We start from the raw sequence: 17,883 nt of genomic DNA, 5'->3' as shown, positions 1-17,883 counted from the left end.
ATAAGGACGTCCATCCACCCATTTTCCATACCGCTTATCCTACACAGGGTTGCGGGGAATCTGGAGTCTATCCCAGGGAACTCGGGGCACAAGATGGGGGGACGGGGTGCCAACCCATAGCAGGGCACAATCACACACACATTCACAGGCTACAGACAATTTAGAAATGCCAATCAGCCTCCAATTGGACTGGAGGAGGAAACCCTGGAGGAAACCCCCGAAGCACAGGGAGACCCCACAGAGCGGTGATGGGATACGAGCCCGCAATGCCAGAGGTGTGAGTCATTAAATTTCATTCATAAAGTTTTTATAGTATTTGACTATAATACTTGGGTGACTGTGTCTCAGGTGGTAGAGCGGGTTGTCCACTAATCGTAGGGTTGGCGGTTCGATTCCCGGCCCACGTGACTCCACATGCCAAAGTGTCCTTGGGCAAGACACTGAACCCCAAGTTGCTCCCGATGGCAAGCTCCTTGCATGGCAGCTGTGTTGCCATTGGTGTGTGTGTGTGTGTGAATGGGTGAATGAGAACCGCTAAGGTTAAAAAGCGCCATATGAAGTGCAGACTACAACATGCATATTTGTTGATCTTAAGAGAATGTCCTACTAAAGCTGCTCTTAAAGGAAGAATCCACCCTGAACAACTTGCATATTACTCTTTATAATTAACATGTGATCTTCAGTCATGACCAAGATTTATTTTGTTAACTTTTTCCAGTTAGGCATAATGGTCTGTTTTCCCTTTTCCTACATTACCCTATTTTCAGTTTCCAACATTACCCACAATGCAGTTGGACTGCTGCCAGCAGCCCTTTAGTCCTTTAGTCTGTCAAGCTCTCTTACCTCCTCGTCTGTACACTCTGCTCAGAAAGACAGAAAGATCAGCAATGTCATCGTGCTTCTCATCCTGGAGATCGCTAACTAGCCAAGCCAAGTTGTATAGCTGCATTGCATTCTGGAACCTTAAGTCCAATGTTCTTCTACACTGGATTTCACATTAATATGACATTGAACTTTGTTAGAAAATGGTGAGTCAGAAAAGAAGCTTGTGTTCATTCATTTTTAATAGCTAATAGCAAAATCTAAGCGTTATTCCTTATGTTCGGAGATCACTGAATTTTTTGTCTTCTACGGAGCAGCACACTACAAAGCAATATTGGTTAATTACGCTTTCCATGAGGTTCAGTGGTATCCATGCACCATAAGGCCAAAACAACCAGAAGTATGGTGGCAATGTATAACCACAAATTGTTCTCTTGTTCTCTCTCATACACAAATGCTTGAGTATTCCTGTAAAGTTTGGTCTTAGCTATAAATGTACATGAACACGTTTATAAACCAGTACTAATATTCTCAGTGACCAGCAGTACTGTCAAACATATAACTGAATGAGATCAGGATTTATGTTGACAGCTCATCAACTCTTAATTCACTGCTGACGGCCAAAACTAACGTTAGCTAATCAATCAAGCAAACACTAGCCAATCTAAATCAAAGTGTTCCAAAGAAAGCAGCACAGTGTCCCAGCTAATCACTCAAACACTGGTCTGAACACTGAGACAAAGTGTAAACCAATAAAAGAAGTATGTCCAATCATGAGAGACTGACAATTTGAGCTCCATACATGGAGCTCCATGAGAATGATAAACATCTTGGATTTACCGTTCGCTTTTATTTTCTGATCAGCACTGTGAGAGCGCTAATCAGAATCCGCACATGCTGCGTAATCAGTCGCTTCAGGCTTGAGATTGCATGAATCTGTGCAGTGCATGGACAGTTTCAAATCCTTTACATTCGGATCTTACCTTTTTTTTTTTTTTTAGAAATTAGACCATTTTCAGTACTGCTTTGGTCATCTAGATTGATCATCTACATTGAAGTTTGGATATGGATAGAGGGGTCTTATCTCAAATCAGCCCATGTGAAAGCATACCAAGCACTTCTCATGTCATTTTGTTTTGCGTTCACGTCATGTGCTTTTGTTATATGTTACAGCCATGTGACTTTGGCTTTTGGTTTTAGTTTCAGTCCTGTCTCTGCCCTGTCTTGTCATTGATTTGTGTACCTGTTTTTAATTAGTTTGCCTATTTCTACCCCATTGTTTACCTTTTTCTCTTATAGTCTTGCGGTACTATAGATACTGGCTTTTGGATTTTGGATCGTCCCTAATAAAACGCATGCAGAATATATGCACTTGCATCCTGCATGTTTCAATAGGCAGTAATAAAAAAACAATGTTAAATAGATTAATGGCAAAATTGTCACTTCATTTGTTTAAAAGGGCCAAACAAAACAATATAATAATGAGACAGAAATATGCATAAAATATAAAAATGATAATATAATAATAGTATTTGTCTAATAAAACAAATATTTTTAAGAGAATAAAATACATGTACTGAACCAAGTGGAAAATTTTAAAAGGATAAAATACATATACTGGACCAATTCCAATCTCCTGACACTGCACAATACAGTAAGTCCAGATCAGTTCTGTGTAGTTCAAGGCTTAAGAGCATTGAATGGTGGAGCTTCTATCTGCTCTGCTGGAATTGACAGAGGTCAGGGTAGAATCCATAAATTGTGAGTAAAATGAGAAGAGAGGCATATTACAGTGTAGACATCGAGCAAGGCGTTAAATAAACCATTGGATTAGTGGACTGTCCTGTTAATGCGCCACCAGCCATAACTGAACTATCATCTCCCCAGTGTGGCCTTAAGACCATGCTCTTATTACATCTGACCTCATTTCATTGCTCCACTCTCACCTTGCTTCTCATAAAGTCCTCACATATAAAATATATTTACTGCAATACTTCAGACGCTGTACAACAGCAACATCCAGAGGCACATTTACAACCTAACATGTTGTACAAAGAGCCGCTAAAGCCTCCGCTGCCAAAGTCAATTTGCTCAATATCAATTTTGATGACGTTTGTGCGAAAAGAACCTGTAGTTATTGTTTTGATGTGGTATTAGCCACTGCTTTGGATGTAGAGGCAATAGGTTCTACCGAGCAGTTAAAACCACTTCAGCATGCTGGGATCGCTTCACGCGTTATTTCTGTCTCTGGAGCTCTGGAGCTGTGCTACAGAGAACTCTAATACACAAACACACACACACATGCGCACACACACACACACACACACTGGTGTGGGTGAGCTATTTTAACCAGTCTGAACTCCCTCTGCAAGAAGGAGTAAGCTACTAGGATTGAGTTGCTTGATTTGCCAGTGGCCTGAACTGCAATGTTTCATCTCACCTAAGAGCTTTATGTAAGCAAACATAAAGTGCATAAGAAAATGTATGCATTTTTCACATGGTGATGAATATGGATGCCTTACATTGCAGTAATGTCTGGGATTCTGCTCGCTGCTCACTGAAAGTAGGGAGTGTGATTCCAATACTAATCATGGTCGCTGCCCTTAAGGGCTTATGATGCAGGATTGGTGCACCAAAATAGGCTCCATATGAAATCAATGTAGTGACTTTGGTATTGTATCGATGTTCTAGAACTGCATGTGAACTGTGCAAGCATGTGACTAAATGAATAGTGCTAGAGATTGTGCTTTTTTTATTATATCTGTGTTGTTGCATGGACTACATTGCATGCAGTGTTTCAATGCATGCTGCTCGCTATGGAAAGAGAAGATCTCATAATACATGTTTACATGTATACGTGCTTTCATACATGTTTTATTGCTACTTAAATGTAGATCTTGTTGAGTATCCCGACTTAAAAAGGCCATTTGCAAAAACAACACTGGACAAATAATGTAAAGTAATAGTTACATATAAGAACAAGACCAACACCAAAGACATCTTTCTGTCCGGGAAAAGAATCAGCAGAAACATGCACATGCAAAGCAGAAGTTATTTTACCTTTGACCCATCCAGGCTGATGATCCTGTACACATTCCTGGTGCTGTCATAGAAGTAGGAGACGGTGACGGCATGCTTGCTGGTGGACATCCAGTTCTTCTTGGTATTGGGGTCGATCTGGAAGACATGCGCCCGTGTGCTGTAGATAGGCTGCTCCCTGAAGGGGACAAAGAAGAAATGGTGAACCTCTTTGTGCCGCAGAACCGTGGTCTGACCAAAGCCGCTGGGTGCACTTGCACGACCCGGGAGTCGGAGGACCATCTCTCTGGCCTCCATCTTGCTTTCAGCCGGAACCAGAGAAACTCAGGTGGTCCCACCCACCTAGCTAGATACATTGGCGTCTTGCTTTACGGAGCATTAGACGAGCAGATCCAAGTTGCTCAGCTGAGATGGAAATGCCAGCTGTTTGACAGGGGTCGGGTGAGGGAGAGTGGGGGGGTGGGGACTAAATATAGTATGGAAGAAGGTAATCTGTCATGGTCCCATGATCTACACATTTACCCCTGTGCTAGTGTTTGCTCTAAAACAAGAGTGGCTTCAGTTCATTTGAGTAATATTTTAAGCAAAGTTATCTTTTTGGGAACCCACAAGATGAAATGATTCCCTGTTTTCATTCATATCTAAGAGCAGATATCGAGGTTTATAGAAATCATGTGCCATTCTAAGGTTATTTATGGCAATATGCTTCAATGAATAACCAGAAGACCATAATTATTATTATTATTCGTTTTTGTGACATTCATCTGTACTTCGACTAAGTGCTTCTCCTGCATATTAGCACCTATTCCAACTACTGGATCTGCTCTTTGTACAAATATATTGTACTTACAGTATTCACAAACATCGCCTTCTGCTGTTTTCGATGGTTCTACATCGATACCCTAAAGATTTGCCCCTCCCAAAACCTCAAGGGCCCAAATCTCACCACAGATTTGTACTTAAGAACTGCTGTTGTAATCACAGAAACACTTGTGCTCATCGCAGGACTTTTGTTCACAATACACTCAACTGAAGATCCTTTCAAAACACAGCACTGGTTGATCTAATAGTATACAACTATAGTAGAGTAAAGATTTATATGACAAACCAGAAGAGGATGGTATCCTTTTCAGTGTGGTTCCTCTTAAGGTTTCGTCCTTACGTCGTCTCAGGAGGTTCTGCTGGCCACTGACGCACGGTGGGCGCACGGTGGTTAGCGGTTAGCAGGTTCACCTCACACCTCCAGGGTCAGGGGTTCGATTCCCACCGTGGCCCTGTGTGTGCGGACTTTGCATGTCCTCCCCGTGCTGCGGGGGTTTCCTCCGGGTACTCCGGTTTCCTCCCCCAGTCCAAAGACATGCATGGTAGGCTGATCGGCATGTCCAAAGTGTCCGTAGTGTATGAACGGGTGTGTGAATGTGTGTGCACGGAAGAAGCCTCCCTTGGCGCACCCTAGGCAACGTTCAGTATCATACTGCTGAACGGCTAATCCTTCCACAACGATGGTTCCACTATGAAGTGGAACCTCGACACGAAAAGAAGAAGAGTTGTTTAAAGATTAAGATTAACTGATAAAACAAGTGTGCTCGTGCATAGTTGGAATGAAACACTGGTCCATCTTGAATGAGACTTACAGACCACCTGTCAGGAAGGTCAAAATCTGGTGAACAGTTTTTACCCAGATTAGTTTCATAGTCATTGTTTGTTGTTTGGCCTAAGAATCGTTGCTGTAATCATAAAGTCTGTGCTTATCCCGGGACTCATATTCATGTAATGTATGTAAATGATTCACAACTCCACTATCCAGAAAAGAGTTCCATTTTGAATCTGGTCCTTCTAAAGGTTTTTCCTCGTGTCATCTCGGGGAGTTTTCCCTTGCCACCATCACCACTGGCTTGCTCATTAGAGATCTAGATCTACACCCAATCTTAAAGCTGCTTTGTGACAATGTCCATTGTTAAAAGTGCTATACAAATAAAACAGATTTGAGCAATGGGGCTCTATATCCTCTTGATCCCTCTGACTCTGGGTAAAATGTTTCTACTTTTTCTACTGTTCCAGAACCAGCATAATCATTAACTAAATCATTACAAAAGGCCCCGCAGACCATCGGTCCAGCAGGCCTCAGATCTACATTAAAGGGCAGCTATCCTACAACCATCCTATAGTTTTCGTGTGTCATCATCAGACTTGTCTTACATGTGACCTAATTCCAGAGATAACCCCTTGCCCGCAGAAAGACTAACACTTTATAGTATTCACCTCTGCATCCAGTAGCACCCTACTCAAATCACAGAATTCAACTAAGCAGAATGAGAGAAATCAAGAGAAACCAGACACAGAGGTATTTTGTGAGATAGAGTTGGTTCAACTTATTCATGTGGTGCTTCTAATCAGCTGCCATTGGGCTGATGGACAGAAATGTGTATGCATGGAATGAGGGAAAAGAGTGAAAAAGACAAGCGATAGCTGGGGGTGTTGAGAGAAAAAAGGAGTACAAAAGGGAAAGAAAGGGCGCAGTTGGAACACTGAGCTTACGCCGCACTCAGGGGCTGAAAAATCTTTGAACAACATCAAAGGCGCGTTGCATAATTACCATTAAAATTCAACAGTAATCACAGTGATAGCACTGGCTGCGGAAAAAGAGTAGTTCAGCTTTAGGTACTCAATATTATATTGTTCTTTATGGACTTGAATAGTACAGAATGCTGTAGGTGTTTATTCACAACTGGATATTTGAGTATGTCTGTTTTCAACTGCCTCCAAATCTAAGCATAGCACTCTATTCAAAATAAGTGCTTACACCTCGTCACCTTTACGTGTGCAATATCGGAGCAGTTGCGTGAATTGCATGCTGTGTGGGAGGCTTTAGGCATTCTTCGTGAAGAGTTTATGTCAAGCATATCTAGCCTAACTATCTTCGTGGTCTAGTTTTGCTGTTCATTATGAAACAATTGAGCAAGTGAATTACTGTTGTGATTTTGTGCAGACACTAATGGAGTCACGTTGACATCTAAATTTCCAGTCTCACTGCAGTCATTGGTGTGAGAGGTGAAACACTAATCTGCATTCACCTCAGAGGAGTGATAGTAGTAAGTCTGGTGTGATAAAGACCATTTCACACTACTTGCTTCCTATAACCATTCAGCGCCCAAGGATAAAAGTGTTCACCCTTGTCTAATAGCGCTCCCATATATCATTTCAAACTACTTTGTACTCTAAGGGAACAGTCAGGAATCAATCCTTCTTTAGTGGTCGAAGTGACATAACTGTCACGCATATGGTTGGGTTTCAGATTGGTTTCTGTCTCAAATCCTCAATGTTAATCTTCTCCATCTAGTGGCCTAGAATGCGGAACAGCAAATCAGATTGTGAAATTGTTCTAAACACACTTACAGAGTAGAGGAAATTGGATCAGGTAAATATTTTCCCAGCATATTTTCAATCAGTTTAGTGGACAAGAAGTTGAAAAGCGGCTACTCTGCCCAGTTTTACTCTATACAGCATACCAACCTTCCCTCCCCCCTACAATATATGACTATATTTGAATATTTGACTTAGTGCAAACATTTTAGAATTTTTTTGGCATTTGGCAGACAACGTTATCCAGAGCGACTTACAATTGACCAGTTGAGGGTTAGGGGCCTTGCTCAAGGGCCCAGTAGTGGCAGCGCTGGGATTTGAACTCATGACCTTCTAATCAGTCAACATCAAAACCACTACGCTACCACCGCCCTTGAATTGACCTAATTTCATGCTTGGATAGGACTCAAAAGACTTAAAAGTGTAATAGCGTTTTAAGACTGAATTGAGGGACTGCATGGGTTTGCAAAGCTATAATTATTCACTCATTCAATTATTAACGTTTAGTAACCCCTGTATCCCGGGAACACTGAACACACCATGAACTGGATGCCAATCCATCGCAGGGCACCACACACACACACACACACACATTCACACACTCAGTCATGCCTAGAAGCAATGTAGCCTAGTTAGTTAACCTACTGGGAGGTGAGAGGAAACCAGAAAACCCATAAACTCACATAGACATGGAGCGAACATGTGAAACTACACACAGACTTTAACCTGAACTCCGGATTGAACCAGGGACGTTGAAGCTGTGAAGTGGCAATGCTACTCGCTGCAGCACTGTGCTGCCTCAGAACAACAATTATCACAATTTAATTAAGCAATAAGAGCAGTTCACTTTTTCACAAAGTGCTGCTTAAAAGGAGAGTGGTTTTCCATGACAACAAAGAACACTTAATACTGAGGTAATTCCTCAGCAAATAAACTGAATCACTTGAAGGAGAGAGCATAATTAGAGAGAAATCTATTACTTTTATGACATACACTTGTCCCTAGCCAATACAATATCTCAGTAGTGCCCACAGTCATAATCACTGGTGTACTAATGTATACCCATTTAATTCAATCAATAATAGCCGTCCTCTTATAACGTCAAATGCTTGACAATGTCAAGATAAAACCTCCATTTTCCAACCAGCATCCAATGCCAGCATGTTTGAGCAGGAACTGAGATGACACACATTGCATCATCTAATTGGTTTGCCCTTCTTTATCCAAGAAAAGAGCAGACAGCCAATTATGTGCATGGAGAACGTGTTCAAAGCCGATCTTCTCTATCGCAAATCCATAGCCATCCATAAAGACGAAATGCTGAGCTGTCCTCTGTACATTTTACAATCGAATCACCCAGAACTCACTGCCAGTGTCGGAATGCAAACTGGTTTTCATAATTACTGCAGGAACCGACAATACATCGCTGGTAAGTAATATTACAAACCATTACAACGTAATAGCCATGCATGGATGATGATGGACAGTCCATTGCTTAATTGAGTTCTCTTTAGGCTACACAGTGTAGGACTGCTACCTACACCCATTACATCAGTGAGGTCCAGTGCTTTGAAAGAAGAGAAAGTTGGTGCTTGATGTCCGTCTAGGTAAGCAGGTTGATCAATCAAATGACACAAGTAGCGGATTAGGTTGGATTTCAATTCAATAAGGAGATGAGATCAATCACCACCAAAGAATATGCATTAGAAATATAAATGCTGTCAGATGGATAGAGGTTTCATTTGCTGCCATCTGGTCTATAAGTTCCAAGCATCTAGGTGTGGACATCATTAAACCATTTGATTTCTGTCAAATCAAGATGTTCTGTATTATCATGTAACACTGTATATTAGTGACAACAAACCCCAGTTTTAGGATACACTCCTGATTAAAGCCATTCGCAGTTAATAACTTACCCCATGGTGGAATTTTTTTTTGTGTGTGTGTGTCCTTCTGCGCCGAATGATCCTGAGACACAATGCAGATTTAAACCGATTTCTTCTCCTGTTTCGTCTGAGTGGCCTTCTCGTGTCGATATTAAATGAACCGTGTCCGTGATGTGTCCATCAGTGCCGGAGCACTGGCTCCTCCGCGCGCGCTGCCATTCCGCACGGAGGCATTTTCACACACACGCACGCGCACATACACACACACTTAAGCACACACACACACACACACACGCATACGCATGCAGCGGTGCTGGCCGACGCTGTGTGGGCTGTGAGTCAGTTCAATCCCACCGTGAATTTTCCCACTGAGCCTGCCTGCCTACCTGAGGAAGAGGCACACGATTCTGACCATTTCTATCATCATCTATCCAAGCAGAGTCTTCCTGTACAGGCGGTGTGTAGAGCACGAACCCAGCAGCTACACAGCGCTGTTACTACACGAGCTGAATGAATGGAGACCTCGCTGAGGATGAGGATGAACAGCAATCTGCTGCCAATCGCCAAGCAGAATTTGAGCTGCAGAGTACAGCCATGCTATCATCATTCATCACAAACAAAGAACAACAACACCAGCAATAATAATAATAATAATAATAATAATAATAATAATAATACTTATTGCTCTTTTAAGAACATTTCTGTTGTCTCTAGTGTTTTGAACGTATTGTATTGTCCCGCAAATTAATTCTAATGGTTTCCACTACAAATACCATTGCAAACCATCAGCTAACCATTAAAACCATTACCATTATTGGACCTTAAGTGTATCCGCTAGACATAACATGCCACCAATAGAAGGCAACAAAGTATCACAGGGACCCCATTACAATTTCCATTACAACCATTTAAAACTTATTAAAAATTTTAAAAGGGTTTCTATTGGTGGGGGGTGGGGGGGGGCGGTGGGGGGGGGTCAGCAGGGTTTATTGTTTAGTTTATTGTTTATTGTTGACTGTTGAGCTGTACCCAACCCAATTACCATCAACACTGTTGTGGAGCCATGCACGAATATAATAACAATAACAATAGCAATAACAATAATAACAATAGCAATAACAATAATAACAATAGCAATAACACTAGCAATAACAATAATAACAAAAAAATAATAATAAAAACAACCACATTTTGTTGTAATTTATATAATAAATTATTATTATTATTATTATTATTATTATTATTCCTAAGCATAATGAACGGACTTTCTTTTTTTAAATACACACATATACATATATATATATATATATATATATATATATATATATATATATATATATATATATATATATATATATATATACACACACACGCGCGCGCGCGCGCGCGCACGAGCGGAAGTTGTAACCCGGAAGTAAAAAAAAAAATCACCACCCATGTATGTCGTCTGATTTATTGTTTTGAGTAGCTGTAGTTTAGCTTATTGGCTAAGTAAATTAGCAGCATCTGTCCGCTCTGTCTGTAAGTTCACATATCGTCATTTTCGGATTATGAAACCTATAATTTCCTCTCTGAGAGATTGAAATAATTTACGTTGCATTCATTTCCGGAGGTAAACCACTCGAGCTGGCTGGATAGTTTAACACACAGCTAGTTAGCATGAGGAATGGGTGTAGTTAGCGAGCTGTTATAAACCTCACCGTTTTTGGTTTGAGATTTGTAAAAACGTACAGATTACCGCAATAATTATTAATAACTTTTTAATCAATACATTTTGTCGTTATAAAAAAAACAAATCACACCAAGTTATTTAAATTGTGTAGCATTTTTTGTCTTGCTATGGCTTTTCAGGGAGCAGATGTTTGCTCTCCTTTCTAAAGAACATGTTTCCGAGATCTCCAGTCTTCCCCCACAAACATGGGCACGTTATCACCCCGGGTATTTTACCCCACACCTCACAGCAGCAAAGAACTGAAACCCATCTGACTCTAAATGACACAAAGTGAGTCTCTGGATGTTTGTTTGTTTGACTTTATTACTGCTTTAATATATCTAAACACCATGCTTAAGGTTTAGTCCTTATTTTACAGATGTGTTTAGTTGAATAAAATAGTTTGCAGCCCATGTTCTGTGTATTTGTTGTCCTGCACTCGTCTCACGCACGCTGTTGTGTGTAGTGCATCATGTAATCTGTGTTGCAGAAACAACATTGTGTTCCAGTCTACACGAGCTATATAGAGGAATGACAGTAACAAACCACTTGACTTTAAAATCTTTCTCCTCCTAGCTTGCACGGCCAACCTTTGAATGTATTCCCCGTTATCCCGATATATCAGTGGAAAGCTGTGCCGGAATTTTCTCGCACCAATCCAAACGGATCCAAGAAGTAAGCCTTGCTCTTCAGAGTCACCCTCACACACTCGCATGAAACAAATGCTTTGTGTTTTGCACATTGTCCCAGTCAGCCTTGAATGACCTTCAGATGCAATTCGTTTAGGAGGAAAAGTGATGGAAACACGCAGCATGACCTGAAGAGGCAGCGCTTCGGTTCTTCCCATCCATATGGACCCCCGGCCAAAACGGGCACTTATAGCCCAGTGCCTCAGGGGCGATCCGGCGGGTTTGTGAGAGAGATCCGTTCTCCTACTCGCTCTCTTATGCACCCTCCGGTCAGCTCTAAACCAGCATGTAGTGTGCCGCTTCTCAAAGTGGAGTCCAGTCAGAATTCCTTGCCGTCACACGTTATCAAAGATAAGGTATACTTTGAGCCATCGTGCTTGTTTTATTTTTTTTCCCCCCCACCAAGCCGTATAACATGACCTTATTGAAGCACTGAATCGTTGGAATCAAATGTGTTTCAGCTGAGCCAACAGATTTTGGATCTGTTCCACACTTGTGAGCAGCAGAGCGAGGACTTGGAGAAGAAGGAATTCTGTCGTGCGCAGTTACAGATCGATATTCAGAGACTCTTCCCATGTATGTCTGCTTCTAGCCTCCTATCCACTGTGTTCAACTGTACCGCAAAGCCTGATAAACTCCATTTTAAACGATGCTGTCTCTCATCCAGGTGCGCGGATATTCCTGGCAGGGTCGTCTCTGAACGGTTTCGGTAGTCGGACCAGCGACGCCGATTTATGTCTTGTCGTTCAAGAGGGTCCAGTAAGTTCATTTATTTGTGAGTAGTAACATAACATTAACCGGAAATCAGCTTTACGTTTATTTGTTTTTTTTAATTTATTGCTCGATTTATAAACGGTGCTTACGTCTGCGCATTCGCAGATTAACCAGAAAACAGATGCAGTGTACATACTCAGTCTTGTGCAGAAACTGCTATACAAAACGTGTAAGTATATTTTCCTGCTGATAAAGCAGAGGTGTAACACGAGCGAGGTTGAAGTCTGACGAATTGTTCTGTGGTCCACAGCTTACATCGAGAGACTTCAGCTCATCCGAGCAAAAGTGCCAATACTGAAGTTCAAGGACCGAGTCAGGTAGGAAATCAAACAGCACAGAAACACAAGATCCTAGGCCTCAATTGATAACAGGCCTGTGTTAGAAACATACAGTCGTAATATTGTGTGTGACAGAGCTTACACCAGTGGAAGTACATTTCAGAGCCAGGCTATGCACTACACCTGCATTGTGCTTCCACACACACTGACTATTTTATCAGGTGAGCCTACCATGTTGGTGCACCTAGTAGGTATAAAATGAAAAAATGGACTATTCGTGGACTATTCTCAGTCCCTCAATTCATGTGATTGTGTGTGTATGACACTGGTATAAAGTTGTTACCTCCTGTATGTGCACAGTTACACACTATTGCATTAATCTTCTTACATTTATTCATTCAGCAGATACTTTTATTTAAAGCGACTTACAAATGAGGAAATACAAGCAAAGCGATATGTCAAGAAGAGAACGATACAAGTAGTGCTACTGTACAAGATTTATAATTGAGTTCTAGAGCAGCAAAGTGCACAGAGTAGAGGTGTAAGAGCCAGAGTAAGTTTTTTTTTATATATATATTTTTTAAAAATAATAATAATAATATGGGGTTGGTAATTTAAGGGTTAGTTACGTGCTCACAGAAGAGGTGGGTCTTTAGCTGTTTTTTGAAGATGGTGAGAGGTTCTGCGGTCCGGATTGAGGTTGGAAGTTCATTCCACCGCTGAAGAACAGTTAGTGTGAACGTTCTGGAAAGGGACCTTGAGCCACGCTGAGTAGGCTCTACTAAGCGTCAGTCATTAATCGATCGCAGATTGCGTGAGGGAACGTAAGCCTTCAGGAGGGAGTTGAGGTAGGAGGGTGCTGTTCCAGACAAGGTCTTGTACGTGAGCATCAAGGCCTTGAATTTGATACGAGCGGCTACAGGAAGCCAGTGGAGGGAGATGGAGAGGGGTGTGACATGGGTCCTTTTGGGCTCTGGTTGAAGACGAGGTGTGCTGCTGCATTCTGAATCATCTGAAGGGGTTTGATGGCGCTGGCCGGGAGGCCCGAGAGTAGTGCCTTGCAGTTTGATATGACAAAACTGATATTCTTGCCTTTCATGTCAGTTCTCAGCTGGATACCTTCATATTTGTTGTTTGCAATGTTCTCAATCCAGCAGTGAAAAATTCCTAGCTACACTCAGATGTACACACTGTTCTACACACAATACCGGGTCACAGCTGTACTGAGTGCAGCTAGATAGTCTACACCTTGGTATAAATGTAAATGAACTTGACCAGTTGTAGATGTTGACAATGCAGTCATAGTGAAGGTTTCTTTTCGAACCGAGCCTTCATACAGTGAGAGTTTATTATTTAAGGCTTTAAAACATTGTGTTCACCGCTAACCCTGACCGTCGCTGGATGAGTTGGTTGACCAAACCCTTCGTGTCTAATTGCAGTGGCGTGGAGTTTGATTTGAACGTTAACAACACCGTGGGACTCAGAAACACTTTCCTGCTGCGGACGTACGCATACCGTGAGTGCAAGTTCAGTGATTTGATTTTTGTTTTTAAATGATGCATTGAGAGTGGAGATTGCTACCAACTGCTATCTTACTATAATAACAAAATAATAACAGTAAGCCTAGTAGACCTATTCGAATGGCGATCGAAAACTTCCAACCAGATTGAAAGAATGTCAACTTAAATATTATTGAAATTCATTTTAAAAATAGTAGAAAAAGTACTGTTTGAATGATACAGATGTATTAACGCAGTATAACTAGGTTGTGTTCACAGCTCTGATATGGTTCATATTTTTTTAAATACTGTAAGGGATCCCTGGCTATCTGAGAACCCCTGGTCAAAATAATTGAAGTTAAACAAATGTGTAGGACTGGACCAACAGTTCCATATATTTATTCTGTTAATATATATGCATCTGTCGTGTCATTTAGTCGAAAAGCGTGTTCGCCCCATCATCCTTGTGATCAAGAAGTGGGCCAGTCACCACAGGATCAACGATGCAAGCCGCGGAACCCTGAGCAGCTACACACTGGTCCTGATGGTCATACATTACCTCCAGAGTAAGTGCCAGAGAAGACACTGGGGTTTGAGATCAAATCCATCAAAATCCTCTTTTGCTCTCAAACCCAAATCTTTTCAGTGTATAGCAAAAACAAAAGAAGTGGCCGTGTCGTTATGATCAGGCATGCTATTCTGCCTTTTGACAGAAATGATCAAATTACATCATTTTTCCTTTACTTTTGTGTATTTATGCAATTCTGGACCGGTTTTAATGTTTACTATTAAAACTCTGTCTTGTTTAGCTCTTCCAGACCCTGTCATTCCTTGCCTTCAAAAGGATTATCCAGTAAGTGTTTGATCCACATTTGTGTGCTTGTTTAACATAAGGGTCTGATTTATTTTGGTGGTGTAAGACCTAGTATGACGGCGATATTTCTGCAGGAGTGTTTCAACCCTGTAATGGATATTCATCTCGTACCAGAAGGACCCAAGAACATTCCTCCTTTTGTGTCAAAGAACCAGTCATCTCTTGGAGACTTGCTGCTTGGCTTCCTGAAATACTATGCCACAGTTTTCAGGCAAGTACTTTTTTTGTTTTCATGCCACTAATTTGATTGTTTTTAGGCAATCCAGATTCAAACGGCAGAAATGTTACCACATACGTTTACTCTCTATTGGTAAAGTCAGCCGGACTTCCCGTTAGTGATGCGACTTGAGCTTTCTATATTGGGCATACACCCTATGTTACGTCCTGCTTACTTACTTCCTGAATACTTGCATATTCACTCTCATTTAGTTCATAGACACTCCGTGTGTGTAAATGCCACATGGTTTAGAATTAGGCTATAGAGTTTTTAATCTTTGCTTAGTTCCCTGTTAAGACTGAGAGAGCTGCACGTCACACAGATCTGCCAGGCTGCCAGGCTCTTGTTTCATTGAAATGTCTGACTGACAGCAACAGGTCTGACTTTTCCCCTTCTCGTGACCCTGGCTGAGCCTCCTGCATGGCTTACTTTAATCATATGAAAAATGAACAATGCATATGACGATATAAAGAAATGTGCACATGTTGCCAGATCTGAATTCCTTGCATTGTTGTTTGTGTTACAGATGGGACAAGTACATCATCTCTGTCCGTGAAGCAAAAGCTCTGCCTAAGGCAAACTGCTGGGAATGGAGAAGCAAGTTCCTTTATGTGGAGGGTGACTGGATTTTTCTTCGTAGAGAGCGAATAAGTTTTTCCCTTGCCGCTTGTCCTTTCGGCCCTGTGCAGTTTCATACAGTGTGATTCTGGCAACTTCTTGTTTTTCATATTGCATTATGTACATGCTTGTTCCTGTTTTCAGAACCGTTTGATGGCTCGAACACAGCCAGAGCAGTTCATGAAAAAATCAAGTTTGATGCCATCAAAGCAGTTTTCGCAGAGGTATTTAACTCAGTTGAAGTACTTATAAGACCACATCAAGATTTATTCCTTCACTGTCATTTTCCCCTTGATTAGGGGTTATTTATTAAATCATTCAAATACTTTAAATGTCCGTCTGTTCTTACTGTGCAACTCTCTATAGTCCTGGCAGGTGCTGCAAGAGAGGAAAGATCTGAACTGCATTTTACCCATCAGAGAGACAATCCCGAAAAGATAACCCTGCATTTATGAACCCTTTTTATTAAGAACGCCGAACCATGTTTGTACGGCAGCCATCTTGAACCACTTTTCTTGCATCACCACTACCTCCGCTACACTGTACCTGTTTAAGTTAAAACCAGTGGCTGAAGAATGATCTGATGTTTGTTTTGTTGCTTAGATTTGGAGTTTGGGCAGCACTGCGATGCTAGCCACAAGTTCCTTAAGATTAAAGAACAAAAAGCTGGAGTCTCCTAGGAGCTTCAAACATGTGTGTAGATGAGGTTGTGTCCTTTGTTGCACAATGTTTCTAAGTAGCTCCTCAGGTTCTCTCCCCAAACAGGTCATATTTCTTTCATCTGTCCTGTATTTCTTCAATGAAATATAATTAGCACCAGATCTCTGATTTGACGCCTGGTTTTTGACACTTTAATTCATACCTGACTTCTCAAAGCCAAGCATTAGAAAACAAGTCATTGATGTACGTTGGCTTTTCTCGCTTTGTCCTGTCACTTCTTGTACATTCTGTACAGTCTTTTTAATGTTTATTTAAAGAATTAAAATTTTCTAATTGAAATGTTATCATGTTGCCCATCTTGTTACATTTGCATTTTAATCAAGGACAAGAAAAACACTGATGAAAAGAATCTTAAAGCTAGACAAGTGATATCACAATGAATCTTTTCCAGTGGAAGTGTTTTTCAAAAATGTACATTTGTTTGTGCAAATACAGTCTGATTAAGTATGCATAAAATTGCATATTTAATAAAACCTAAATTCTACTCTTTTGATGATGTTAGCATTAAAATATTTATTTCACTGTCCTGTCTGAGAAACTATTGGAATGGCAATTTATATGCTTGTGTTACACATCCAAGACATTTGGGTTTGAGATATGAAACGAGGTGGATATGATACGAGAGTTTGGGGTTTCAGCTTTTATTTCCTAGTATTTACATCTAGTTGTGTTAAACAACATAAAACGTAGAACCTTTTGTATTAAACCATCTGATTTTTAGGTGAGCAAAAGTATAGGAACAGATAGGTCTTGAAGTAAATAACCCTTGCTTGCAATAACTGCATCAAGCTTGTGACTCGGTGACATCACCAAACTGTTGGATTCTTCTTCTGTGATGCTTTTCCAGGCTTTAACACAGTTTAAGTTATTTGTTTCGCGGGGGGGTCTCCCTTCAGTCTCCTCTTCAGTCGGTGAAATGCTGTTCAGTTGGGTTAAGGTCTGGTGATTGACTTGGCCAGTCTAAAACCTTCCACTTTTCCCCCCTGATAAAGTCCTTTGTTGTGTTGGCAGTGTGTTTGGGATCATTGTCTTGCTGCATGATAAAGTTCCTCCTGATTTAATGTGGATGCATTTCTGGATTTATTCTGCTGCTACCATCATGAGTTATATAAACAATAAAGATTAGTGAAGTGTTCCAGGAGCAGCCATGTAATCCCAAGCCATGACACTACCTCCACCATGTTTCATAGGTACGCTTTTCAATTTTTCTTCACGACTCTCACAATGTTTGTGTCATCGGCTGCTGTTGATTTACTTGGCTAACTCATTCGGTTTCTGTTGCTCAGTATACCAGTGGTTTCTTTCTTTTTCAGGACATTCCAAATTGTTGTATTGGCTATGCCCAATGCTTGTGCAGTGCCTCTGGTTGATTTTTCATCTTTTCTCAGGTGCA

The 17,883-nt window shown here is 41.1% G+C and overlaps 2 protein-coding genes across 3 annotated transcripts in view; one reads left to right on the top strand and one right to left on the bottom strand.

Annotated features, from left to right (window-relative positions):
- The window catches only part of homer1b (homer scaffold protein 1b), a 31,167-nt gene extending 21,630 nt beyond the window's left edge, over nucleotides 1–9,537 (bottom strand). The window contains exons 1-2 of one of the 2 annotated variants that reach the window (XM_053610382.1): nucleotides 9,141–9,537; nucleotides 3,883–4,039 (exon numbers count right to left, since the gene is read on the bottom strand). In XM_053610382.1, the coding sequence (XP_053466357.1) occupies nucleotides 3,883–4,039; nucleotides 9,141–9,145 (162 nt within the window). In that variant the 5' untranslated portion in view covers nucleotides 9,146–9,537. Of the gene's footprint in view, nucleotides 1–3,882; nucleotides 4,253–9,140 lie in introns of those variants that run through there. The other variant, XM_053610381.1, reaches the window with a different exon arrangement.
- Nucleotides 9,538–10,728: 1,191 nt separating this feature from the next.
- tent2 (terminal nucleotidyltransferase 2) lies at nucleotides 10,729–16,774 on the top strand. Its single transcript, XM_053610554.1, has 14 exons — nucleotides 10,729–11,112; nucleotides 11,398–11,496; nucleotides 11,608–11,866; nucleotides 11,972–12,086; nucleotides 12,178–12,269; nucleotides 12,390–12,453; nucleotides 12,535–12,601; nucleotides 14,002–14,078; nucleotides 14,499–14,627; nucleotides 14,871–14,914; nucleotides 15,010–15,146; nucleotides 15,679–15,770; nucleotides 15,915–15,994; nucleotides 16,137–16,774. The coding sequence occupies exons 1-14, from the start codon at nucleotides 10,994–10,996 to the stop codon at nucleotides 16,209–16,211; spliced, it is 1,449 nt and encodes a 482-aa protein (XP_053466529.1). The 5' UTR covers nucleotides 10,729–10,993; the 3' UTR covers nucleotides 16,212–16,774.
- The last annotated feature ends 1,109 nt before the right edge of the window (nucleotides 16,775–17,883 follow it).

Source organism: Ictalurus furcatus, chromosome 22 (assembly GCF_023375685.1).
Source record: "Ictalurus furcatus strain D&B chromosome 22, Billie_1.0, whole genome shotgun sequence".
In the NCBI taxonomy this organism is placed as follows: Eukaryota; Metazoa; Chordata; class Actinopteri; order Siluriformes; family Ictaluridae; genus Ictalurus; species Ictalurus furcatus.
Note: the sequence above shows the minus strand (reverse complement) of the source record. Positions and strands in the feature narration are given on the sequence as shown.